At 47.2% G+C, this 26,808-nt stretch overlaps 2 protein-coding genes across 2 annotated transcripts in view; one reads left to right on the forward strand and one right to left on the reverse strand.

Annotated features, from left to right (window-relative positions):
• Positions 1-456: 456 nt before the first annotated feature.
• Positions 457-2,851, forward strand: MARCKSL1 (MARCKS like 1). Its single transcript, XM_032388968.1, has 2 exons — positions 457-733; positions 1,570-2,851. The coding sequence occupies exons 1-2, from the start codon at positions 647-649 to the stop codon at positions 2,080-2,082; spliced, it is 600 nt and encodes a 199-aa protein (XP_032244859.1). The 5' UTR covers positions 457-646; the 3' UTR covers positions 2,083-2,851.
• Positions 2,852-3,004: 153 nt separating this feature from the next.
• HDAC1 (histone deacetylase 1) overlaps positions 3,005-26,808 on the reverse strand; it is a 31,760-nt gene continuing 7,956 nt past the window's right edge. Inside the window, exons 3-14 of the mRNA XM_032388956.1 lie at positions 15,919-16,036; positions 10,460-10,534; positions 8,943-9,081; positions 8,342-8,483; positions 7,222-7,314; positions 5,937-6,045; positions 5,714-5,854; positions 5,100-5,208; positions 4,875-5,005; positions 4,446-4,598; positions 3,900-3,948; positions 3,005-3,624 (exon numbers count right to left, since the gene is read on the reverse strand). Coding sequence (XP_032244847.1) covers positions 3,597-3,624; positions 3,900-3,948; positions 4,446-4,598; positions 4,875-5,005; positions 5,100-5,208; positions 5,714-5,854; positions 5,937-6,045; positions 7,222-7,314; positions 8,342-8,483; positions 8,943-9,081; positions 10,460-10,534; positions 15,919-16,036 — 1,287 coding nt within the window. The 3' untranslated portion in view covers positions 3,005-3,596. The remainder of the gene's footprint in view (positions 3,625-3,899; positions 3,949-4,445; positions 4,599-4,874; positions 5,006-5,099; positions 5,209-5,713; positions 5,855-5,936; positions 6,046-7,221; positions 7,315-8,341; positions 8,484-8,942; positions 9,082-10,459; positions 10,535-15,918; positions 16,037-26,808) is intronic.

Consider the following 26,808-nt stretch of genomic DNA (forward strand, 5'->3'; position numbering starts at 1 on the left):
TTCTATGACCACATTCTCCGGAGCATAACTCAGGACCAGCCCTCTGACGAGTCTGGGCATGTGAGCCCTTCGAAGAGTTCTAGGGGGAGACTGACAGGGGCTGTCAGTGCAGAACCAAGGCGTTGGGGGCCACTCCAGGAGCTGGGGCGTCCACCCTGGGAGGTGGGCGGTGAGAGGAGGGAATGATTGCTCTCCCTTTCCTCTAAGAGCCCCCCTCTGCCCAGCTCGCTGAACGACCCTCCTCTCCCCTTCCCACGTTGGACCCCACCCGTCCGGGGCAGGTGAGTGGGCTGGGGGTACCAGCCCGCCAGCGTCGCCCACTGCGCCAGCGGGGCCCGGGACCTGAGCCCGCCTCTGCTCCTCGATTGGGCGCTCATTTAAATGTCCGGCCCCGCCCCGACTCGGGGCGCATATATAAGGCGGCTCGGCGGGCGGCGGGCGGCATTCTGGCGCGGAGCGGAGCGGTGGCGGGCGCAGCTAGCGGGTCGGGCGCCGAGAGGGGGTGCAGCTCGGTTACCCCCCCATACCCCTCCCCCTCAGGCGCGAGCCCCACCCCTCTGCCGGCCAGGCCGACCCGGCCGAACTATCCCCTGCGGCGCGAGCCCGGGGCGGCCCCGGGCGCCCCCCCCCAGCAGACCCCCCCATCATGGGCAGCCAGAGCTCCAAGGCTCCCCGGGGCGACGTGACCGCCGAGGAGGCAGCAGGCGCTTCCCCTGCTAAGGCCAACGGACAGGTGGGTGCGCTCGGCACGGCCCGACCTAGCCCCCTCCTCCCGCACCTCGCCCCTTCTGGGGCCCTGGGCCGGGGCCGCGCGCTTTGTCCGGCCCGGGACACGCGGCGCCCCCTCCCCCGCCCGGTCCCTTTGTTCTCGGCGCCGCAGCCCCCGCGGGCGAAGCGAGGGGAGGGGCGGGGAGGGGGCGCCGGCCCGGCCCCGCCGCCTTCTTTGTTTGCGGCCCCGGCCCCCGGCGCTGCCCCCCGGCCGCCCCGAGTGCCGCGCGGGGAACAAAGGCGCTGCCGGGCCGCGCCAAGGGGGCGCCCAGGGGCCGCGGGGCGGGTGCCCGGTGGGGGGTGGGGGAGGGCACTCCACCCGCAGACCCGACCTCGGTGGCTCACAACCTTTTTTTAGTGGGGAGCGGAGATGTGGGGGAGAGGTGGGTGGGGGGCCGTTTACACAAAGCGGGAGGCTGGGAAAATGGGCCGTCCAGGTGCGGAGAAGAGCGCCCCGGGGCGGCTTCCCGCCCGATGTCGGCTTGCTGGGCTCGCCCGCCCGCCGGGGATCGGCGGCCGCGAGCGGGTCCCCGCCGAATGGAGAGCGCGCCCCGGGGGAGGTGGGTGGGGGGCCACGGGACCCCAGCGCCTCCTGCCGGCCGCGGCCTCTGCGCGCTCGGCCCCCGCGCGCTCGTGAGGACGGGAGGGAGATGTTTGACGGGATCCCGGTGTGGGTGAGGCTACAACCAGCCTCCGCGGTTGCAGAAGAGTCGGGATCCCATTGCCTGGAAGAGGTCAGGGGCGGGCTGGGGGAGGAGGGGTAGAGCCCCGGCCCTCATTGCTGTCTCCTCTGCCCTGCAGGAGAATGGCCACGTGAAAAGCAATGGAGACTTATCCCCCAAGGGTGAAGGGGAGTCGCCCCCCGTGAACGGAACAGAGGAGGCAGCCGGGGCCACTGGCGATGCCATCGAGCCAGCACCCCCTAGCCAGGGCGCTGAGGTCAAGGGGGATGCCCCCGCCAAGGAGACCCCCAAGAAGAAGAAGAAATTCTCTTTCAAGAAGCCTTTCAAATTGAGTGGTCTGTCCTTCAAGAGAAATCGGAAGGAGGGTGGGGGAGATTCGTCTGCCTCCTCACCCACAGAGGAAGAGCAGGAGCAGGGGGAGATCGGTGCCTGCGGCGAGGAAGGCACAGCCCAGGAAGGGAAGGCTGTCGCCACCCCTGAGAGCCAGGAGCCCCAGGCCAAGGGGTCAGAGGCTAGTGCTGCCTCCAAGGGAGGAGACACAGAAGAAGAGGCAGGGCCCCAGGCCGCAGAGCCGTCCACTCCCTCGGGGCCGGAGAGTGGCCCTACACCTGCCAGCGAGCAGAATGAGTAGCTGGGTGGGGGCAGGTGGGTGATCTCTAAGCTGCAAAAACTGTGCTGTCCTTGTGAGGTCACTGCCTGGACCTGGTGCCCTGGCTGCCTTCCTGTGCCCAGAAAGGAAGGGGCTGTTGCCCCCTCCCAGCCACGTTCCCTCTCCTTTTCCCTCCTGTGGATTCTCCCATCATCCATCTGGCCTTCCTCTTAAGGCCGGTTGAAGATGGTCCCTTGCAGTTTCCCGAGTTAGGTTAGTGATGTGAAATGCTCCTGCCCCTGGCCCTACCCCTCCTGTCCCCGCCCCTGCAGAAGGCAATTGCTGGTTTTCTTCCCCAATTCTTTTCCAAGTAGGTTTTGTTTACTCCCCAAATCCCTGAGCCAGATGTGGGGTGCCTACACTCCCAAACCCTGAGTGTCCAGCCTTCCCCCCACCGTTGAGTTTTTAGTCTCTTGTGCTGTGCCTAGTGGCACCTGGGCTGGGGAGGACACTGCCCCTGTCTAGGTTTTTATAAATGTCTTACTCAAGTTCAAACCTCCAGCTTGTGAATCGACTGTGTCTCTTTTCTGACTTGGTAAGCAAGTATTAGGCTTTGGGGTGGGGAGGGAGGTCTGTAATGTGAAACAACTTTTTGTTGTCTTTTTTCCCCCTCCCATTGTTGTAAATAACTTTTAATGGCCAAACCCCAGATTTGTACTTTTTTTTTTTTTCTAACTGCTAAAACCATTCTCTTCCACCTGGTTTTACTGTAACATTTGGAAAAGGAATAAATGTCATCCCTTTAGTAGTGGTTTTTAATGAGTGGTCTTCTGGGGATAGGGTGAGGAGATCGGTTAACTTCAACCCTTGAGGGAGGGATTAAGGTGAGGGGTAAGTTTGTGGGGTTGTTTTGTTGTTCAGGGGGTTGCCCAGGCTCTCAGGGACACTGCTAGGAGACAAGCTCAGGAGGATGTAGAAATGTACCATTTTATTATTACAAAGATTCTCACGAAAATGAAAATAGTATCTCAAAAAGGGTACTAGACTACCAGTCTCCACCTGCAGAATTGGGCGAGGATAGAGGGCAGGCAGTGGGAGTTCCTTGGCTCACACGGGGCCAGTGGGAAGGCATGATACAGAACCAATCTAAAAATGGCTGTTACCTTAAGGAGCCTGATTGGGGGGGGGGGTCCCTGAAGACCCAGCCACTCCTTCTAGAATGCTCAGTAAGGGCACCTTTCCAAAGCTACTAAGCAGACACTTGGCATTTCAGGATTTCTGTCCCATGGCTGCTTAAGAGTATGCCTTCCAGACCCGGCACCCTTTATGGTTCAAAATTAAGAACTGGGGAAGGATGGTGGCAAGGCAACCACTACAAAAGCTCACTCGTAACATGTGCCCTGGGCTCAGGGCCCTGGTTCCTGTCTAGTCCCTGGGGATATTTATATTTAATATATTTTTATATAAATACACAGAGAAATAGAAAATATAAAATCTGAGGGGTTGTGGGAGAAAGGTGGGGAACTTGGCAGGAAGCCAGAACTGGAGAGGTCTGCTCAGGCCAACTTGACCTCCTCCTTGACCCTGTGGAGAGAGCAGAGACTGGCATGAGATAATATACCCCAGAGGCCTTGAGGCAAAAACATGGGGACAATGACTTCTATAGGACCCCAGCTGCCCAGGTGACTGCCGAGGGCTGGGGCTTCCTAGCTCTGCCTAGAACTGCAGAGACGGACAGACTCGTCCCTGAAAGAGGTCTTTGTAAGCTGCACCAGCTGTCCCTGCGCCTTTCCTCAGCGTAGCGGACAAAGGGGCTGGTGCTCCAAGGCCAGGGAGATGGCCGACAGCTCCTTCCTCACCCTTTGGCTTCTTGCTTCTCCTCCTTGGTTTTCTCCTCTTCTGTGACTTCTAGAACATAAGAGTGCAGGGATGACCAAGGGCTCCCCTCCAGAAGGACCCTTGGAATCTTAGCCTGAAACCCCTTCCCCAACACTACAGCTCGCTGGACCTGCAAAACAGAGAAAAGCCCATCCCAGGCCCTCCCATTGAGCCCTGTTGAGAACAAACAGGTCGGACCGGTTTCCCAGCCTGCTAGTGCCTGAACCCGGTGGGCGGAGGCAGCCCCCTGGGAAACTGGGGTGAAGTGCTGGGAAAAGGGCTTGGGATCGAATGTGACAGCCACACTCCTGACCATAGGGAGCCCAGGCCTGGTAGGGCTCAATCAGCCAGTGGAGATGACAAATTGAGTTTCATTCTTTTGTGCGCCCTGCCACCTCTGGGAGCTGAGGCAGAACCCCACAGAAGGCAGGGCCTGAGTCTGCTCCCTCCTCCCCGTGCCCTGCACAGATTCATCCTCCTCTCTGGTCTGGGGCTCAAGACCCAAGTCGGGTGTGACCCAAACCCACCTTTCTTCTCTTCTGGGTCTTTCTCTTTTTCATCCTCAGTTTTGACTCTCTTGGCTTTTTTGAAGTTGGAAGAATTCTTGCGCCCACCTTCTCCCTCCTCATCAGAGTCCGAGAACTCTTCCTCACAGGCAATTCGTTTGTCAGAAGAACAGACTGGGAGGCAATGGGAAATGTGGGTGAGACAGCAGATTAGCTTTACCTCAGGGTCTGTGCCCAGTGCTTCCCTGTGTGTCCTCCAAGAGACACCAAGGGAAGGGGTGACCAAGAAGAGGGGAAGGAAAATCAGACTCCCTAAATTGTCCGAAGTACTAGAACTTGGGTTTCTCAACAGATGGGTAGCTTGGGAGGAATGTGGAACCAGGAACAGTGGTGGGAAGTCAGAGCTGACTACTGATTGAGCAGGTACCAGCCCCTGGGTCTGGGTCTTACTCGAGATGCGCTTGTCAGGGTCTTCTTCATCCTCGTCGCCACTCTCCTCTGGAATGGCATCCTCAGGAATCACCTGCATTTGGACCCCAGGTGCGTGGGGCAGCATTCTCAGGTTCTCAAACAGTCGCTGTCTATGGCCAATGGTAGAGAGGGTGGCTGGGCTCTGGTTAGGGACAAACCAGAGCCTGGAATTTTCAGTCAGGGGGTGTGTGGGGACATACTCACTTGATCTTCTCCAGGTATTCATTGGTATTCTGGTTGGTCATATTGGAAGGACTGATGTGAAGTTTGAAATCTGGTCCAAAGTATTCAAAGTAGTCATTGTACGGAAGCTCTAATTGGGGCAGGAGAGAAGAGTCAAGAGACCTGGCTACCATGGGACACTGAGAAAAGCATTTGTACGTTTATCTGGAACTGTCAACCCAACGATCTAACAGAGTACTTGGGTACTTACAGGGTTTCAGTCTTTTTAAAGCCATTCTCCAGTGTCCACACACACACAATGAGAAGGCACAGCCCCAGGTTTAGAAAAATTTAGGCGGTGCTCATTGGGAACACTTCCTCACTGACTACCCCAGTTTCCCTACGGAGTAGAAATTCCAAAGCTATAAATAACCACAGATAATTCTGTCTAGACCAGAAGCGGGAAGGAGAGAGGACAGGGTCAAAAAAGGACTCAGGAGAAACGGATGGTCTGACAATCACAAGAGGATAGGCGGGAGAATCAACAACTAGTATCAGAAGAGGAGAGCCCACATGGCCAATGGGAAAGGGCTCGTGAGCTTGAGGACACATGCGCTCCAGCTCTGCCCGGCCCAACCTGGCCCTGGAGCTATTACCATTCGGGATCTCTGTGTCCAGGGCCACGGCTGTTTCATACGTCCAGCAGCGGGCCACGTTGCGGATGGTGTAGCCCCCCCCTCCCAGCATCAGCATGGGCAGGTTGAAGCTCTTCACAAACTCCACACACTTGGCGTGCCCTTCGGTGGGAGAAAGGGGTGCTGGGTTACAGGAGCACCCGGCAGGACCCTGCCCACCTGTCCCTATGCTACACGGTCTCACCTTTGATGGTCAGATTGAAGCAGCCTAACCGGTCCCCGGACAGGGAGTCGGAGCCACACTGTAAGACAACTGCACTGGGCTGGAACATCTCCATCACTTTAGATATGACCTAGAAGGACACGTCCTGGTCACCACTGGCTTTAAGAAAAGTTATGTGGCGTTTGGGGCTGCAAAGGGTGGGTGCAGTCCTGCTCCCTATCACTTACTCCCACCTTCCCACCCTCCCTCATGCTGGCTGGTAAAGAGGAAACATCAGTCTGGGCTTCTTGTTTCCCTACTTGGGATTTCACTTTTCCAATTTGAAAGGCTCTCCAAGATCCTTCTAGCTCTAATAATGCTGAACCTAGAAAAGCCTCCTCATCTTTCCCTTCTTTTCTTTCACTGCCCAAACTCCAGTACCATTTCTTCTGACCCTTAGCTGCATTTGCCCTACACCTTCAGTCCTGCAGACCTTGAGCCTCATATTCTGAGGGAGCACTCACTTTTGTCTTTCCCTTTCTGACAAGATTTTGATGTTACCCAGGACAAAGACCAGACTTTGGGCTTTGCTGTCACCCTTACTACAAGGCATACATAGGCACTTGACTACCTGAACTTACTAGGTTAGTACTCCAGTTAACTGTTCCTTGTGGCTTGCAGGCAAAGATTTAACTCCTCAGCTTGGCATTCAAGGCTCCCTTTGAAATACTGACCCCAACGTACATTTCCTACCACATCCTTCAACAGTCCTCCCACCCATCATACTGGCCTACATACAGTTCCGTATTGGCACCTCTGTGCTTCTGCTGGTGCTGTTCCCCCTGCTGAATGCCACCCCCACCCTCCAGCCTCCACCTCCTTCTTGGGCATGGGCAACTTTTTCAGAGTCCAGCTCAAATATCACCACCTCTATGAAATCATCTCTGACTGCCCTCTCCCCAGCCCAGGCAGTGGTTTGTCTCTCTCTTCTGTTCATCCTGCAAAAACAGTAATGACCACATGCTATCCCGTGTATGTGCCTGCCTCCCACAATGCAGACTGGGAGGTCTTCAGGGGCATGATTCATGTCTTGGATATTCTTGTATCCAACAGAGGGTCTGACCCACAGGAGGCATCAATAACTATTTGGATGAACTTCCTTCCTCTAGCTGACCACACAGCATACAACCCAGGGTTAAAACACATCTCATTTCCCAACCAGCTTCTCAGGGGCGGGAGAGGTCCCTGGGGTATGCTGGGAGTACTTAGCTTACCCCTCCCTTGGACTAAGCCCGATTGCAGCCCAGGTGGTGGATAAGCCACTTACCGGCTTGAAAATGGCCTCATAGGACTCGTCATCGATCCCATCTCGGAGCGGGTAGTTAACAGCGTAATACTTGCCTTTGCCAGCCCCAATATCCTAATCAAGAGGGACAGTAAAGTAAAACTGAAAGATGAAGCTAGGAAGAAGTTCAAGGATGGGGGCTGGAAGGCTAAGGACAGAGGCAGTGGTTCTAAGAGAGACAAGTGGGGCGCAGGAGCGGAGGCAGGGACAGAACAGGGGCATCTTGGTTAATACCAGCCCCCTCACGGGCAAGTCTAGCTCATATCTCTGGACACACCACTGAGCCTGCGCCCAGGCTGAGAATGGTTTACGGAGCCAGGGATGGAAGATCCTACCCCACAGCACAAGACCTCTACCTTTGGACTGGGTTGGAGCTGCTGGTGGCTGGGTCACAGAAATAACACCCACCCTGGGACAACTTTTCCTCCCCAGAGAAGGTAGAAGAGTTCTTTAAAATTGGAAATGCCCACTTATTCTAATGCCACAGCAAACAAATGAATTCGTGCCACTTTTTCACCAGAGGGTTACCGCATGGCAAAGGGCTGGTTTCATATTCATGCTAATAGAAGCAGATACAACAGTTCGATGAGTTAGCTTCCAAGGACTCTTATCCTGAGGTCTACTGATGGGCTTCAGTAAAGGGAAGTGTCTTTAATTAACTATTCAGTATCAGATACAAAAGATTTCCTATACTTTCCTGGGGACAGAGTCCGTAGCTTTCAGTCAGATGATCAAAGGGGAAGGTTAAGAACTCTTGAGATGGTCCGTAAGGGTCCCAATTCCTAGCCCATGGGAGAGAACCTGATGTTTCTAGCCAAAAATTCAAGTCGTATGGGACATCTGAGTAGTGTCATGTAACTTAGCTATGGCCAGGAGGGACCTGTCTTGAGTCATGCGACCCCTATCCCTCCCACCTCTTTGGGCCCCATCACTCCCTTCCTCCAGAACGAGGGAGGGAAGGAGACCAGGGCAGGTACCCTAGGCTGGGGTACGGCGTTCTGAATAGCAGAAGCGGCGGGACGGGGGTTCTGGTGGCACCAGACAAGAGAGTTAGAGCTGGCAGCTGAGGGTGAGTTGGTAGGCCCCTGAAGGGAGTTCTCACCCGTAGGTCCCCAGTTCCTGGGAAGTACTCTCCGTATTTATGAAAGGACACAGTCATGACCCGGTCTGTGGTATAGAAGGCCTCTTCCACGCCATCGCCGTGGTGAATATCAATGTCAATATACAGCACCCTCTGGTGATACCTAGGATCAGAAGGGGGTCAGGGGTCTGGGGGCTCTCTGGGAATGGGACGCGCCAAGGGCGCCAGGTCCCAGCTTACCGGGCTGGCTGCCTCCCTCAGGTATCTCTAAGCACCAGAGACGTGGAAACTGGCTGAAGGAAGGTGGAAGAGCGGCAGGGTGTCTCCAGAGGCCTGACCAAGCCGACCAAGTCCGATCTTCCTACTCTACAGCCAGGGTCAACTCCAGCCACACAGGGACACTCTGGAGGCAGGATCTGAGCAGCGCCTGCCCCTGATCTTGCCGTGGGCTCAGATCAAACCAGGACTCCGTCAAGGAGAGGATGGCCAGAGACACTCACTGAACACATCCTAGCCAGCACACCGCTAGGAAAAGCAAACTAGGGAGGCAAGCCCAGGGGGAGAGGGAAGTGGGAACCTGGCCTAAGGTGCTCCTCCAAGAGACAAGGCCAGGCAGGCATACTTTAGCAGTTCCAGGATGGCCAAGACGATATCATTGACGTAACAGAAGCCAGATGCCTCAGACTTCTTTGCATGGTGCAGGCCCCCGGCCCAATTCACAGCGATGTCCGTCTGCTGCTTATTCAGTTTCACAGCACTTGCTGCGTGTGGGAGAGTGAACATAAGATGGTTAGCAAGCCGTTCTCCCCTTTCCCCAAGAAGCCCAGGAAACCCGGTGAGACGTGGGACCTATCTGACAACGGGACGGTACGATCCACAGGCCAGTCCTCTCCCCGCTCCCTCCCCACTCCAACAGGGAGTAAATAGGACACTGGCTACTCTAAACAACTTTTTTCCAAACTGAGGCTGGCAACCCATCAGTAAGCCTTAAAACTGGTTTAGTGGGTCACGATTAGTGTGTGTGTGTGTGTGTGTGTGTGTGTATTAAACAAAACAAACTAGGATAAAATGACAGTAAAAATAACTGTTCTTCTGTGAAACTGGCTTCAGAGTGAGAACGTGTGTGCACAACCTCGACTGCAAGTGTAAATGTATTTCTTACTGGGGTTCATGGTCAAAAAATGGTGAAGATACTAGACGTATTAGGAGCTCAAAGTACAAACAGGCCCCAGAAGTGAGAGAAATACACACTTGTGTGTTCAGGTGCATTCGCAGCAGTGTAACTTTTAACAGCAATAAAAACATGGAACAAGCCAAGTGATCCAACAAGAGGGGACTGATTATATCGACCGAAGTTGGTCCATAAAATGGAATAATCATGTAGCCACTAGAAATCATGCTATAGACTACTAGAGCTACAGGAATTTTAAAGATTTACTAAGTAAAAGATGCAGACACAAAACTATACACATGTGACACGTTTTTGTAAAATACAGATGTATATGTTATATCCAGATATATACACACAGAAAAAAAAATGGATGTACAAACAACAAAATGGTAATAACAATTATTTGTGACAGTGTGATTGTGGGCAATTTTTTCCTGTGCACCTCTTTGTTTTCTGAGATTATATTGGGAGCTGGGGGAAAGGGGAGAGGACAGAAAACAATGATCATAGGAAAATATATATTTGTTAAGAAAGGGCTTAGAGTAATCGTAGAGGTAACCTAGAAGTTAATAATGGAAGGGGGAGATATGTGGGGAGTATTTCTGACCTCTAAAGGTAATTACTATGGTCTTTTGTAAGACACAGATGATGACACTTCCCATTTTTATAGCACTTTGCAGTTTGCAAATTGCTTCTATGTACAGCATCTCCACAACCCGAGGCCTGCAGGGAATTCCAGTATGTAAGATCTCTTGTAGGAGAGGACAGTCAAGGACACCCGTCAGTACCATGTCAGAGACTGAACCTGGGCTAGGACTGAACAAGAGGATATTTTAAAGACCTAAGGTAAAAACCCACAGGACCACTTTATGGGGTCACAGATCAGTCCTACTGGGATAGCGGCCTAAAAGGCAGACCTCACCAGTACAACCCAGCACAGCCCGTGAGGAGGGAAGTATATTCCTTACCCACAGAGCCACCAGTAGATAACTGACAGAATTCAAACAGGCCATCAAATACTGGACAGTCCTCACCGACGTTGACTTAAAAGACACAAGAGAAAGGTTAGTTTCCACAATTCCTTTAGTTTTTGTTTACATTATCTATGAGCCTATGGGGGCGGGGGGAATAGAGAATCTTCAGAAGACTTGGGTTCTAGTCCAGGCTCTACTACTTACTGGTTTTGTGATTGGGTCAAATCATTTAACTTCTCACAGCTTTGGCTCATTACCTTTAACTAGCAATCATGACATCCGCCTCACCTAAACATTGAGAGGATTAATAGAAATCTTATATGGGGAAGAATATAGCAAGTAAGTACACTTAGAAAATGTTGGCTCTTTCCTTGAGGGAGAAAAACTGAGCTGCTTACTCCTGGGTTTGTTCTGGATCTCACTCCAGCTGACCAAAAGGCAGGGAAGAACTGAGACCTGCATAACTATCATCCACCGAACGCTTAACAATGTGCCAGACACTGTGCTAAACGTTTTAAATTCCTTATGTCCTTTATCCTCATATAACCTTCTAACCTTCTGAGACAGGATTTGGTCTTATTTTATAATCGGGGAAACCTGCTCAGAGAGGTGAACTTCTAGTCAATAGCAGAGGCGGTATTTAAGTATCGGTCTGCCTGCCCTAAAAGCCCATGAAAATATACTCTGGCCTTCTTCCCAATAATTTCTTATACAATCTCAGTTGGTTCTCATCACAACCCCATGAGTTGGACAAGACACCTCAACGCCACCGTCCACAGGAACCAACGGATCCGGAGGATTAGTAAGCAGGCAGCGGCAGAGCCAGGATCAGAGCCCAGGTGTCTCGACTCCCACAGTCCAGTGCTCTTTCTACTACACCTACAAGTGACAACTGGAGTCAAGTTATTTCAGGCCTAAAGGGGCACAAGTACAAACTACCACGTAATGAGGAAACACATGCAAACAGTGATGCAAATTAACTGAGAGGCCGGAATGGAAGCACACCTGAGGGCTGTGGAGTCACAGAGCTAGAGAGGAACCTTAGGGCTCCAAGTCTCCTCTCCCAGAAAAGGCAACTACTAGGGGCGCCCGGATGGCTCAGTCGGTTGAGTGTCCTACTCCTGGTTCTGAGATCGGGCTCCGTGCGCAGCACAGAGGCTGCTTGAGATTCTCTCCCTCTCCCTCCCGAAGTCCTTCCCCTTCCCTCAGACTCCCGGGCTCTTTCTCTCTCTCAAATAAATAAAATCTTAAAAAAAAAAAAAAAAAAGGAAACTACTGAGACATGAATGATACACAGGAAATTAGAGGCAGGGTAGGTTCTTCCCTGCCCCAGCCTTCCTACTGCACCTGTTGCTATCAGCTGGGGTTCCTCAAGTAGAGCAGGGAGGAGCCCGAGGAGGAGGCTAGCAGAGCCCAGCTCAGACTGTGGTAACCTTCTGAGAGACAGCTGAAGCTCAAAGTCTGCAATAACCACAAGTGTTACCAACTCTGGCACTGCCCTAAACTTGAGGGTGCCCTGCCAAGACAAGTGCTCTGAGGAAGTGTGGCCCATGGGGGTGAGCAGTAGTACGTGGCTCTCACCCCCACTGCCCAGGTAAACACTGGGAGGTTGTGTCAATAAGAACTTTGGTCCCTGGGGCCAGGCTCTTTATCCACTGGCAACCAATTGCCCCCTCCTGCTGCTTCCTCCTTCATTGGGTTTGGCCTGCCTAGATTTCCAGAGTTTTGCTTATATTCCCATTTGGGATGTGGAGCCACCATGGGAAGAAATGGTTGTTTTATTTATTTTTTATTTTTATTGTTATTATTTTTAAGTAAGCTCTATACCCAGCGTGAGGCTGGAACTCACAACCCCAAGACAGAGTCTCGTGCTCTACTGACTGAGCCAGCTGGGTGCCCCAAGAGATGGTTGTTTTAGACAGGAGAAAAAAGTATTTTCCTTCAGGCCCCAAACCAACATGTGGTTCAAATGGCTAGCCCATTATTCTCAGTTCAACGAGCTGTGTGACTGGGAGATGGAAAGGGGGGAAATGGGAGTGCAGACCCTCACTTGGGCTAATGTCTGAAACAAGGGAGGACTTTTCGATGGGTTTCCCTCTTCCCACTACAAATACCTTTCTTATTCTTAGGCTGGTGTTAGACTGAAGGGTGCAATACTGGGTGAGAGATGGGAGAGCGGAGGGAGATGGAGAAGACGGTAAATAACACACTGCAGAAAGAGATGCATGGGATAAACAGGGACTCAGGAGAGGCCTTCCACCACTGTGGTGCTGTAATGGGGTGGAGTGGAGGGTAGGAGAGAAAGGGTGTGTGATCAAGGGGAGGCACCCAGGGGGGCTTCAACTATATTGGTAATGTTTTTTTTCTTAGAAAGAAAGACTGGTAGTGGGTACTTGGATGTTCATTCTATTACTTTTTATACTTTTGTGTCTGTGTCTGAAATATGTTACATGCAATGTATTTAAAAGTACTCCAGAATTAGGAAATGAGTTCTATTCTCCATTCTACCACTACTTTGCTGGGTGACCCTGGGAAAGTCATTTCACCTCAGTCCATAAAATGGACAACAATATCTCTAAATTTTGCCACCATAGTTCTCCTTTATCATTTTTCCACCATGTTTCACATTCTGATAAACTATCTGGCAAAAAAAAATTTTTTTAATTGCATTTATTGATGTTCGAACCCATTTCATTTATTCATTATTATTTTTAAGAAGGCCTGAGCCCAGCAGGCCACGAACTCCCTGGCAGGCAAAGGCTGGCTGACAGAGAACCGACTGTAAATGGACAGATCACGCCAGACTGTCAGGGAGCCTACCGTGTACATCACGGTCCCATTTTAACTAATTAAGGTATTAGGTCAGAACTTCTGATCAAGGTTCTCAAAGTCTCAAAATGACCACAAAACATTTATTACATTCTAGCCAAGAGCAAGGAAGCCTAACTTACTTAGTCTTATTACACGTATAACTTCCTAGGTTAGGTGTTGGTAAATACAAAAAAAGAGCTCAGCTCCCACATCCCTGTTATTGTCTCTGTGATATCCCTGGTTATACAGCACTTCACTAAGTGACATCTTTCTATAACCCCATGAATCAAGTCAGGAAGGTGCCTGAAAGTCCTCAGAGAGCCTCACCCTTCCTAACGCATCTTCAATGAGAGAAAATCCCAGACCTAATTTTTTAATGCACAACCTTAGAATGCTAGTTTCAGGAAGACTGGAGCAAACTGGGAGCCAGACCCAAAGCTGGGCATTCCTCAGAGCCTAATATTTTATGTCTGCCTTGATAGATTTGAAAATGAAAGTTGGGACGCCTGGGTGGCTCAGTTGGTTAAGCGTCTGCCTTCGGCTCAGGTCATAATACTGCCTTCGGCTCAGGATCAAGTCCCACATCAGGCTCCTTGCTCAGCAGGGAGCTTGCTTCTCCCTCTGCCTGCCACTCCCCCTGCTTATGCTCTCTCTCTCTCTCATTCTCTGACAAATAAATAAAATCTTAAAAAAGAAAAAAAATGAAAATACTATATCATCATAGCAAAAGTTACTATTCATTGACAGTCAGTGCTATCTCACTTATCCCCCCAACTTCCACTATGAAATAGGCACTATTATCTTCCTTTTTTTTTTTTAAAGGTTTTATTTATTTATTTGAGAGAGAGAGAGAGACAGCATGCATGAGGAAGGGGGCAGAGGGAGAGGAAGAAAGACAAGCAGACTCCCCACTGAGCAGGGAGCCCAATGTGGAGCTCGATCCCAGGACCCCGGGATCAGGACCTGAGCCGAAAGCAGACGCTTAACTGACTGAGCCATGCAGGCACCCCTGTTTTCCTTTTAAAGAAGAAAAAACAGGGGTGCCTGGGTGGTGCAGTCAGGTAAGCACCCGACTCTTGGTTTCGGCTCAGGTCATGATCTCAGGGTCGTGAGATCAAGCCCTGCATCCGACTCTGGGCTCTGGGCTCCATATTCAGTAGCAGAGTCTGCTTGAAATTCTCTCTTCCTCTTCCTCTTCCCCTCCCCCCTGCATAAGCACTCTCAATCTAAAATAAATAATCTTTTTTTTTTTAAAGATTTTATTTATTTATTTGAGAGAGAGAGCGAGCGAGAGCAGGAACACAAGCAGGGGGAGTGGGAGAGGGAGAAGCAGGCTCCCCGCTGAGCAGGGAGCCCGATGCGGGGCTCGATCCCAGGACCCCGGGATCATGACCTGAGCCGAAGGCAGACGCTTAACGACTGAGCCACCCAGGTGCCCCACAAATAAATAAATCTTTAGAACTAAAGAAAGAAAGAAAGAAGAGAAAACGAGGCTCAGAGAGGCTAGGGACTTGCTTAAGAACACACAGCAGCTAAGTGGCAGAGCGAAGGGATTCAAACCAAGACATCAAAGCTCATTTTCTTGCTTCAACACCAAGCTGCTTCCCTAATGAGAATCCTCTCTGCGGACAGTGGGGCCTGATCACTGGCCTAAATAGGTTATGAGAAGCCCTAAAGCCATCTAGAGCAAAGGAAGGAATTCGTCTCATCTTGGAAGCAAATAAGATCTTGTCAACTCAAAGAGCAAATACTGCACTTCAAGGGGGCAGCAGCTCCTGGAGTTGTAAGTGGTAAAGAAGTCTGACGCTTTAAAAAAGGTCTCCGTGGTTCTGTAATCATTACAACCACACAATTATTGTAACAAATAAACTTTCTGCCTTGGGAATCAGACTACCTTGTGGCCAGTAGCAACAAGTGCCACAGATTTGCTGATATTTCAAATAAGCTGTTATGAGCTAATCAAAACTTCTTCTGGACAATGTTGTTTCATTGTTTTATTATATGAGATATTAGGTGCTGAGAGATAATTTCTAAAAAAACACACGGGAGAAGTCAGATACGATAGTTTTTCTCCCACAGCTGAAACAATCCCCATGATTCCTACAAACCGAGTGTAGCTTCTGAGATGCCACCTGCTCTGGGGTTCAGGTCTCAGGAAGCAGAGGCAGAATCACCTCAACTCAAAGATCACATCATCTAGAGTCTGTTCTAAGTGGCCACTCGATTCTCAATTAATACTCACAAAGTGAGAGCAGTTATATTTGTAAGGGATGACACCCAGTCCATTTTACAAAAGAAAAATCTAAGGGCAAGTGACCTGCCCGTCAGTCAGGAGTCAGGGCTGGGGCTTGTACCTCCTGTGTCCCTCTCCCAGGTCAGTGCTTTTTCCATTACAACATTCACAGTTTCCTCGGCATAGTGTTGTGAACAGAACTAGACAAAGATCAAACTCTATTCCTTATAATCAAGATGCAAGGAAAACTAGACTTGAGAAAAAAGCAGCACTTCGGCATCCTTGAGAGGCAGGGGAAAGCAGGCGTCTGCTGAATGGGAGATACTAGGGAAGGCAGAGCAGACCTCTGCAATTCAAAGGCAGATCCAACTGGGGCCTCGAGAGTAAGGAGGGAACAGAATGGACTTACATCTCTGCATCTGCTTGCTGTACTCCGACATGTTATCTGGGCGGATGGAGCGCAAGAATTTAATGTAGTCATCACTGTGGTACTTGGTCATCTCCTCAGCATTGGCTTTGTGAGGGCGCTAGGGGGCAGAGGGGAGAAAGGACGCGTTATTCCCGACCATTGCCAGTCTTCAGTCAGTCTGCTCTGAACACCTGTGTCTGCCCAGCATTGAGCTAGGTGCTATAAAGGTTTTTTAAAAAAAAAAAAAAAAGCAATTACTGATTAGATTAAGGCCTCCGGAAACTAATCTAATCAGGCACATAAGATTATCAAAGGAGAGGCAGCATCAGAAGGCCCTGACAGCAGCTCTGGCTCTGTTGCTTAGGCCAGTCTATCTAGTGAACCTCAATTTTCTCATTTACTAAATAGGGGCAACTTCTACCTCACAGGGATCGTGAGAATTGGATGAGATGTTCAATCTCTTTGTAAATTGTGAAGTGCTTTACAAACTCTTATTTCTTTTTAATATTAAGTATAACAATATATAGTTATGGGCCAAATGGCTCCAAGAGTTCGAGAAAAAAGGGTGACTAACAATAACTGAAATAGGAAATCTTTCATAAATCATCATCACACCAACAATTCTGATCATACCCTCCCCACTGAAGCCTCCTTGACATGGTAATTTCTGGATTATCCTAACATTCTGATTCATCTTTCCCTCTTTTTAAAAATTCTCTCCTCGGGACGCCTGGGTGGCTTAGTCGGTTAAGCGTCTGCCTTCAGTTCAGGTCACGGTCTTAGGGTCCTGGGATCGAGTCCGGTGTCAGGCTCTGCACTCAACCGGGAGTCTGTTGCTCCGTCTCCCTCTGCCCCTCCCCCTTCTCATGCTCACTCTTTCTTTCTCTGTCTCAAATAAATAAATAAATAAATAATAAAATCTTAAAAAAAAAAAAAACCTCTTCCTCTCATCCCTTAAAGGTAGGTCTTCATCTAAGATGACCCTCTGCTTTTCTAACTACCAATACCTTTCTAGTTTATAAAGTATTTTCAATACACACCTAACATTGTTTACCCTGAGCCAGGCACTGTATGCTATTTTGTGATCCTTACAACAACCTCTTGAATTCCGTACTGTTAGTACCCTCACTTTGCCCACAGGGAGGTTAAGTAATCTGCCCAAGGTCACACAGCTGGTAAATCGGACTAGGAACCCAGAGGTCTGGATGCGGGCACTAGCTGACTCTTGTTTCATCCTCACTTAATATAAGGAGGGATGTAAGACTAAAAGATGGAGACTGTTTTATATAAAACACCCAGAGTGAAAGAAGCAAGACTTGGCTCCAAATACTAAGTTGTTTTTACGATATTAAGCCCGTTACCCTCATGGCAATGTTGCGGACGGAGCTTTGACTATCTCTTCTACATAGATACCTGCCCACACTCACTCCATCTTGATTTCTGCTCTGAGCTCCAGATCCACAATTCCAACAGCTTCTCAGCCAGCTCCACCTGTGAATCCTAGAGGCACTTCAAATTCAACTGAATCTAACAACTTATAGAGAGCTCAGAGGCATTCAAACTTCGCTTCACTTCCAGACTTCTCTTTTACTATTTTAGTTAATGACTCCAACATCCACTCAGGCTGAGAAACTAAGTATAATCCTTAACTCCACCCTTTCTTGACTTCCATTTCAATCCACTGCCTATCCCCTGCATTATACCTCCTCCATAATCTTGACTGCATCCACCGCCTTATTTCTCCTATGCTCTTCTTTCCCAGGGTTCCCATCCTCACCACCATCCACCCAGTTGCTCAAGACAGAAGCCACCCTTAATTCTGCACTCCTGATCTACTACATTCAAAAAAGACAAGCCCATCTCAAAAGCTGCCTCTTTTACGAAGTAAAAGCAAATCTTGCTCTAAGAACCTATTTTCATCCCAGGCCACAAAGTTCTAAGAAATATGACCTCACAGTCAAAAATCACAAAACATGCAGGGGCGCCTGGGTGGCTCAGTTGGTTAAGCGTCTGCCTTCATGATCTCAGGGTCCTGGAATGGAGCCCCGCATTGAGCTCCCCCTTCAGCGGGGAGTCTGCTTGTTCCTCTCCAGCTGCCCCTCCTCCCTGCTTGTGTTATCTCTTTCTCTCAAATAAATAAATAAAATCCTTTAAAAAAAAAATCACAGGGGCGCCTAGGTGGCTCAGTCGTTAAGCGTCTGCCTTCGGCTCAGGTCATGATCCCAGGGTCCTGGGATCGAGCCCCGCATCAGGCTCCCTGCTCAGCAGGAAGCCTGCTTCTCCCTCTCCCACTCCCCCTGCTTGTGTTCCCTCTCTCGCTGTCTATCTGTCAGATAAATAAATAAAATCTTAAAAAAAAAAAAATCACAAAACATGCAAGGAAACAAATCATTAAGAGTGAGGGCTCATAGAAACAACGAATAGCAGAAAGATTTACAGAGACCTTGGATATATGTTTAAATGGAAAAAAAAAAAACTGCATTACATTTCTATATACCAGTAAACAATCCAAATATAAAATTTTTAAAAGATACAGTTCATAAGAGCATTAAAAAGAAATACTTGGGGAAAAAAAATCTAATAAATGATGTGCATGACCTTTATGGAGAAATTTATAAAACTTTAGACTGACAGCCAAAATCTCAACAACCCATCAACAGCTAAATGAATAAACTATGGTATATTCTACAGTAAAATACTACATAGCAATTAATATGAACAAACTACAAAAAACAGATAGTGTATAATTCCACTTATATCAAGTTTGGCAAAATTGAACTATATTGTATTAGGGATGCATATTTAGGTAATTAAATTATGATGAAGAGTGAGGAGCAATTAATAGAAAAGTCAGGATTCTGGTTACCTCTGCAGCGAGAGAAGCAGCTGTGATCAGGAAGGGGCATAGGCAGGGTTCTACTTCTTGCACTAGCTGGTGTTTACATGCGTGTTTACTGTATCTCAATTTGTTAAACTGCGTGTGTTTTATACACTTTTTTGTACATGTATTATATTTTACAATAAAGAAGCTAAAAGAAGCCTTTATAGAAGACATTTAAAAAGAGTTAATTAGGGGTGCCTGGGTGTCTCCGTTGGTTGATCCCAGGGTCCTGGAGTCGAGCCCCACATCAGGCTCCCTGCTCAGTGGAGAGTCTGCTTCTCCCTCTGCCTCTGTCTCTCCCCCCACTCATGCTCACTCTCTCTCTCTCTCTCAAATGAATAAATGAAATCTTTAAAAAAATATAAAATAAAAAGACTTAATTACAAAAATAAATAAAAAGTAAAATAAAAAGTCCTAAATAAATGGAGATATGCCATGTTCATAGACTCAAAGACTAAATATTCTCAAAATATCAATTCTCCCTAAGATGCTATAAAGATTCAATAAAATTACAACCAAAATCCCAGCAGATTTGTTTGTAGTACTTGATGAGTGAGTTCTAAAATTTATATAGAAGTACAAAGGGCAAATAGCAAGTCACTTTTTTTTTTTTTTTAAGAACTAAGTGGGAGGACTTGTGCTACTAGATATCAAGACCTACTGAAGCGCTATTATAATTAAGCCACTGGGTATTGGCATATGGGTCAATAAGCAGATCAAGTCAACAGAATACAGAGCCCAGAAACAGACCCACACACAGTGCCTGGCACAAAGCAGGTGCTTTAAGTATTTGTGGAATGAATGAACAAATATGGACATCTCATATATAAAAGAGCTGGCACTTAGGTCAGTGGGGAAACAACTGACTTCAGTAAATCAGCTGCAGTATGGGGGAAAAATTTCAGTGGATTCCTACCTCAAACCGTATTTAAAAATCAATTATAGATATAGTAAATACATATATGTGAAGGCAAACCTATAAAGCTTTTATTTTTTTAATTGTTTTTATTTTTTAAGTTAAGCTCTTTGCCCAACATGGGGCTTGAACTCACAACCCCAAGACCAAGAGCCACATGCTCTACTGACAGAGCCAGCCAGGTGCCCCCTATAAAGCTTTTAAAAGATGAACTTAGGAGAACACCTTAAGAGTTGGGAAGGACTTTCTTTCTTTCTTTCTTTTTTTAAGTAATCTCCACATCCAACATGGGGCTCAAACACAATCTGGAAATCAAGAGTTGCATGCTCTCTCGACTAAGCTAGCCAGGTGCCCCAAGGGAAGATCTCTTGGGACACAAAAGCACTTATAAAGGAAACAATTAATAAACATGACTATATTAAAATCAAGAATTTCTCTTCATTAAAGATACATTAGAGTGAAAAGACAAAACCAGAAGAGAAGATATTCAGAGCAGGGCGCCTCGGTGGCGCAGCTGGTTAGCGTCTGACTCTTGGTTTTGGCTCAGGTAGTGATCTCAAGGTCATGGGATCCAGACCCGTATCAGGCTCCACACTCAGCGCAGATTCTGCTTAAAGATTCTCTCTCTCTGCTCCTCCCTGCCATGTACTCTCTCTCTAAAATAATCATTTTTTTTTAATAAATGATCTTAAAAAAAAAAGATATTTAGAGCAATATACTGATACTGGACTATCTATACTAGAATAAAGAGCTACTACAAATTGGTAAGAAAAAGAAAGCCAAACAACCCAAAAAAGGAAAATGGGCAAAAGAAAAGACATTTCACAGTAGAGGTCATACAAATAGTTAATAAACATATGACGAGATACTCATTTTCATTGGTCATTAGCGAAATGCAAATCAAGCCCACAATCACATACTATTTATACTCCTTTGGTTGGCAAAATTGAAAGTCTAATTCCAAGTATAGGAAAGGATATCAATCAAGGTATCTTTTTTTTTTTAAAGATTTTATTTTAAGCAATCTCCACACTCAGTGTGGGGTTTGAACTCATTACCCCAAGATCAAGAGCCTCACAACTCCACCAACTGAGCCAGCCAGGTGCCCCTCAAAGTATCACTTACACATTGTCAGTGGGAGTATAAATTCATTTGACCACAATGAAAAGCAACATGGCATTTAATATTCATATACCCTACAGTCCAGCAGTTCTAGTACTAGAGAAACAGCCAAAAGAAACTTTTGCATATATATACTAAGAAACATGTACAAGAATATTCAAAGCACTGTTCCCAACATTAAAAAATGAGATACAAATTAAGATCATGGGAGAAGGGATAAATTGAAGTATAATGACAAAAAATTATTCAACAGAGGAAAATGGAAGAACGATAGCTATATGCAGCAAGGTAGATGGATTTTACTAACATAATATTGTGTGATAAAAGCAAGTCACAGGGGCACCTGGCTGGCTCCGCTCGAAGAGGATACAACTTAAAAAAAAAAAAAAAAGATTTTATTTATTTATTTATTTAAGAGAGGGGGGGATAAGCGGGGAGGCGAGGGGGAAGGGGCAAAGGGAGAGGGACAGGGGAAGCAGACTCCCCACTGAGCGCAGAGCCTGATGCGGGGCTAAATCCCAGGACCCTGAATTCATGACCCAAGCTGAAGACACTTAACTGACTCAGGTGCCCCGGAAGAGCATGCAACTTTTGATCACAGAGTCATGAGTTTGAGCCCTACACTGAGTGTGGAGATTATCAAAAATAAATAAATAAACTTTAAAAGGGGAGGGGGTTTGCCTGCGTAGCTTTTTCAAAAAGTTCAAAAACATGTAAATAATTACTATATATTGTTTAGGCATATACACACAGGATAAACATTTTTTAAAAAGCAAGAGAATAATAAACACAAAATTTGGAGAGTGGGGTGTAGGAATACGGATGTCCATAGCACCATTAAAATATTTAATAATGAATAAACAAACAGTAAAATACATACTTTAAAAAGAAGACCAAAAATGGAACTTCTTTTGATGCTTATGAGCCAAGGATAATGTTTATTCCAATTCTGTATAGCTAAGGTCCAATTAAAACAAAAACAGGCAATCAAATAGGAAGATGGGTAAAAGGCTTGAAAAGGGACTTTAGGGGCGCCTGGGTGGCTCAGTTGGTTAAGCGTCTGCCTTTGGCTCAGGTCATGATCCCAGGGTCCTGGGATCGAGCCCTGCATCGGGCTCCCCGCTCAGCCAGGAGCCTGCTTCTCCCTCTCCCACTCCCCCTGCTTGTGTTCCCTCTCTAGCTGTCTCTCTCTCTATGTCAAATAAATAAATAAAATCTTAAAAAAAAGGAAAAAAAAGGGACTTTAATAAGGAAACCTGGGGGCGCCTGGGTGGTTCAGTCAGTTAAGCATCTGCCTTCAGCTCGGGTCATGATCCCAGCGTCCCATGATCCCAGCGGATTGAGCCCCGCATCGGGCTCCCTGCTCCGCGGGAAGCCTGCTTCTCCCTCTCCCACTCTCCCTGCTTGTGTTCCCTCTCTCACTGTCTCTGTCAAATAAATAAATAAAATCTTTAAAAAAAAAAAAAAAAAAAGGAAACCTGAATGGCCAATAAACATAAAAAAGATCCTCGATCTCCCTAGGATTCAAGGAAATACAAATCAAAACAACAGTAAAATATCATTTCATGCCAAGCTAAACTGGCAAAAAATTAAATATGACAAAATCAAGTGTTGGCAAGGACTTAGAGCAACTGCAATTCTTCTATGTTGCTGGGAACTGGAAACCATTTTGACATTAATAAGGGTAAATATGTGCATATGTCCTGTACTATATTCTTTCAATGAAACAGTGAAAATAAATTCAGCTCTGCGCATCAACATGTATGACTCTTCAGGAACATGTTGAGCAAAAAAGGCAAGTCACATGTAGGACTCCATTTACATAACATTCAAACATGTAAAACTAGAACATGTATTGTTTAAGAATTCATACTGGTAAAATTATCTTTAAAAAGCAAGGAGGGGCGCCTGGGTGGCTCAGTCGTTAAGCGTCTGCCTTCAGCTCAGGTCATGATCCCAGGGTCCTGGGATCGAGCCCCACATCGGGCTCCCTGCTCCGCGGGAAGCCTGCTTCTCCCTCCCACTCCCCCTGCTTGTGTTCCCTCTCGCGCTGTGTCTCTCTCTGTCAAATAAATAAAATCTTTAAAAAAAAAAAATAAATAAAAATAAAAAAAAAAATAAAAAGCAAGGAAATAATAAGCCCCAAACACAGGGCAGAGGTTAACTCTGGGGAAGAGAGCAGACAGGATCAGGGAAGGGCATATTGGGGCTTTAGCAGTCATGGCAATGTTTGTTTTCTTAAACTAGGTGGTATTAATTGTATTGTGATTCTTTATACCTTCATATTTTATAAAAATTCTTTCATATCTACTCAATATTTTATAAAAACATTTTTTAAAAAAAGCACAAAAGAACAGAAGGCGATGAATAAGAAGCCTGGGAATATACAAAATTAGCATCCAAGGCAAGGAAGAGAGCAGAATTGTTGATTATGTAAATAGGAAGGTTCCTGGATGAAAAATGAGGATATAGATTCTGGGAGAGATTAATTAGATGTGTGGAGGCAGAATTGGGGGAGGGACCAACTGTGTGAAAGACTTCAAACTTGTCTCCTTCAGGTATAGAGATAGAATACAGCAACTTTTTTTTTTTTTTAAGATTTTATTTTTAAGTAATCTCTGCATCCAACATAGGGCTCAAACTTACAACCCCGAGATCAAGAGTCACATACTCTACCAACTGAGCCAGCCAGATACCCCAGAATACAGCAACTTCTATAAGAAGTCTAAGGAGCTTCTTCCAGGACTGACTCTCAAAAGCCATCAATTTAAGGAGAGATAGTAAATGGCTATCTGTGCTTTGGGAAAGGAATACTAGGATCACAGCCCAGAGAAAGGAGAAGATAGAAGGGATGAATGCACAGAAACACTGTTGGGGGGAGAGGATCAAAGATTCATACTCAATGTTAAGAGGTAGGGCCAGAGAAGAAAATGGATCACATTAAACAGAACAAGTCTAGAGATTTAAGAAAGAGATTATACTGGAGGGCGCCTGGGTGGCTCAGATGGTTAAGCGTCTGCCTTCGGCTCAGGTCATGATCTCAGGGTCCTGGGATCGAGTCCCGCATCGGGTTCCCTGCTAAGTGCAGAGCCTGCTTCTCCCTCTCCCTCTCCCTCTGCCACTCCCTCTGCTTGTGCTCTTCTGTCTATCTCTCTGTCAAATAAATAAATAAAATATTAAAAAAAAAAAAAAAAAAAGAAAGAGATTATACTGGAATTTTGCTTTAGAAGTTTACAATAATACCTACAGATGAAGAAATTTCCAATAAGGTATTATTATCTCTATGACAGCCACTGTTAGATGCTTCCCAAAGAGCCATTCTCTCCCTTCTTGTTAACAGATCTCAATTTGGTTGGGTATTAATGTACTCAGCCAAAGGAATCAAATGTGATTAGTCTAAGCCAACTGCTGCTGAATGGTCTAAGGATGGCAAATGACTCAATGAGATTTAAGGGGAAATCTGCTGGGAAACTTCTGGGAATGGTTTTTCTCTTTAATAAAAAAGGGAGGGGGGGCGCCTGGGTGGCTCAGTCGTTGGGCATCTGCCTTTGGCTCAGGTTATGATCCCAGGGTCCTGGGATCGAGCCCCGCATCGGGCTTCCTGCTCCACGGGAAGCCTGCTTCTCTCTCTCCCACTCCCCCTGCTTGTGTTCCCTCTCTCGCTGTGTCTCTGTCAAATAAATAAATAAAATCTTAAAAAATTAATTAATTAATTAATTTAATTAAATTAAAAAGGGAGAGGGGGTGCCTGGGTGGCTCAGTCGTTAAGCGTCTGCCTTCGGCTCAGGTCATGATCCCGGGGTCCTGGGATCGAGCCCCGCATCGGGTTCCCTGCTCCACGGGAAGGCTGCTTCTCCCTCTCCCACTCCCCCTGCTTGTGTTCCCTCTCTCGCTGCCTCTATCTCTGTCAAAAAATAAAAAATGAAATCTTAAAAAAAAAAAAGGGAGTGTGGGGTAGAAATAGTGGAGAATGATCCATTTGCCTCCAGTTCCCTTCCTCTTTGTATTCTATTGTACAAACACATGATACTTGGAGCTGAGACAGCTATCATGGGATTTCAAGGCAAAAAACAAAAGGATAAAATCAAATAAGCTGGGGTGCCTGGGTGGCTCAGTCAGTTAAGCGTCCAGCTCTTGATTTCGGCTCAGGTCATGATCTTATGGGTCACGAGATCAGCCCTCTGTCAGGTTCCACGCTATGTGGGGCGGTTGCTTGAGATTCTCTCTCTCCCTCTCCCTTTGCCTCTTCCCTCTATCGCTTGCTCTCTCTCTAAAATAAATCTTAAAAAAAAAAATCAATAAGGTAAGGATGGCTGAGCAGGGTAGAATAAGCCTGGGTCCCTTATGACATCATCAAAAAATCCTGGGACCATCTACTTCTAGGCTTCTTGTTAAAATATTGCTTAGGCGGGCACCTGGGTGGCTCAGTTGGTTAAGCATCCAACTCGTGATCTCAGCTCAGGTCTTGATTTCAGGGTTATGAATTCAAGCCCCGCACTGGGCTCCACATTGGGCATGAAGCCTATACATATATTGCTTAGGAATAGGGAAGAGGACAAATGGACACATAAAGACCCTGGAACCAGAGAGATCTGGGTTGGAGTCTTACCTCATCTGTTAATAGCTATGTGATGTTGAACACATTAATTATCCTCTCTGACCTTGTTTTCTCATCTATAAATTAGGGTTGCAATAAGGATTACATGAAATAACAGGTAGCCCTGGCCTACCACCTAAACAATCTTCAATAAACGTTAGTTTATTTTTCCTCTCACTTGAAGATAGCATCCATTTTTTAGTATCTTAATATCACTCATGGAGGTTAATATAGTCCCTGGGGTATGACAAGTATTCAACAAAAATCTACTGAATGAAAGAAAGAAAGAGGGCTTGAGGTAACTTTTTTTTTTAATTTTTAAAGATTTTATTTATTTATTTGACAGAGAGACAATGAAAGAGGGAACACAAGCAGTGGGGAGTGGGAGAGGGAGAAGCAGGCTTCCCGCCAAGCAGGGAGCCTGATGCGGGGCTCGATCCCAGGACCCTGGGATTACGACCTGAGCCAAAGGCAGACACTTAATGATTGAGCCACCCAGGCGCCCCTTGAGGTAACTTTTAAAGATGAGTAAAATACGACTGGGCAGAGTAAATCCTCTCAGTCAGGATAGGGTGGATAGAGGCAGAATCTGATCTGGCTGACTTAGAGGATTCTGAGAGGGAAGTGGCAGGAAAGGAGGCAGGCTGGGGCCAGATTAGTACGGTAAAGATGTGTATGAGGCAGCTCTAGAAGGTCTTGGTGCTCGCTATTCCACATTCAGGTATCCTCTCTTTATCTAAATGCTAGTCTGCTCCCTAAAGTCCCTCAAAACCTCTGTCTGCTACCTTTTATGTTTTTCATTCCCAGATGCCTTTCACACCTGAAAAAGCTCTCTGGTCCCAACGTCTGTCTGCTCCTCTACCTTCCCTCCTTGCTTCCCCAGCTGCCTCCAGTAGCTCTAGGGACATAACAGGGCCATCTGAGACAGAAGACTCATCTCCTTGCAGTCTCTGGAACGGTAAGGAAGGATCCTGCTGTTGCTAGGTTACTTAAGCTGCCGGCACAGACTTTAACCACAGACTCTTAGGCGCTAACCATAAGGCAACATGGGCCCCCAGCCCTTCTTTATTTTCTCATTTGGGCCTTTGCAACAGCCTCCTAACTGGCTTCCCTGCTTCTAAAATGCATGCCTGGGGGCCCCTGACTGGCTCAGTTGGTGGAGCATGCAACTCTTGATCTCGGGGTTGTGAGTTTTAGCCCCACATGGGGTGTACAGATTACTTCTCCCTCTCCCTCCCACTCACTCTCTCTCTCTCTCCCTAATAAATAAATAAAATCTTTTAAAAGTAAACAAATAAATAAAAATAAAATGCATGCCTGTTTTTATCTCTCTTTGATTTAAAATCCATTACCTGGAGATGCCTGGCTGGCTCA

This window comes from Phoca vitulina, unplaced genomic scaffold, assembly GCF_004348235.1.
Source record: "Phoca vitulina isolate PV1807 unplaced genomic scaffold, GSC_HSeal_1.0 scaffold2, whole genome shotgun sequence".
NCBI classification, from domain to species: domain Eukaryota; kingdom Metazoa; phylum Chordata; class Mammalia; order Carnivora; family Phocidae; genus Phoca; species Phoca vitulina.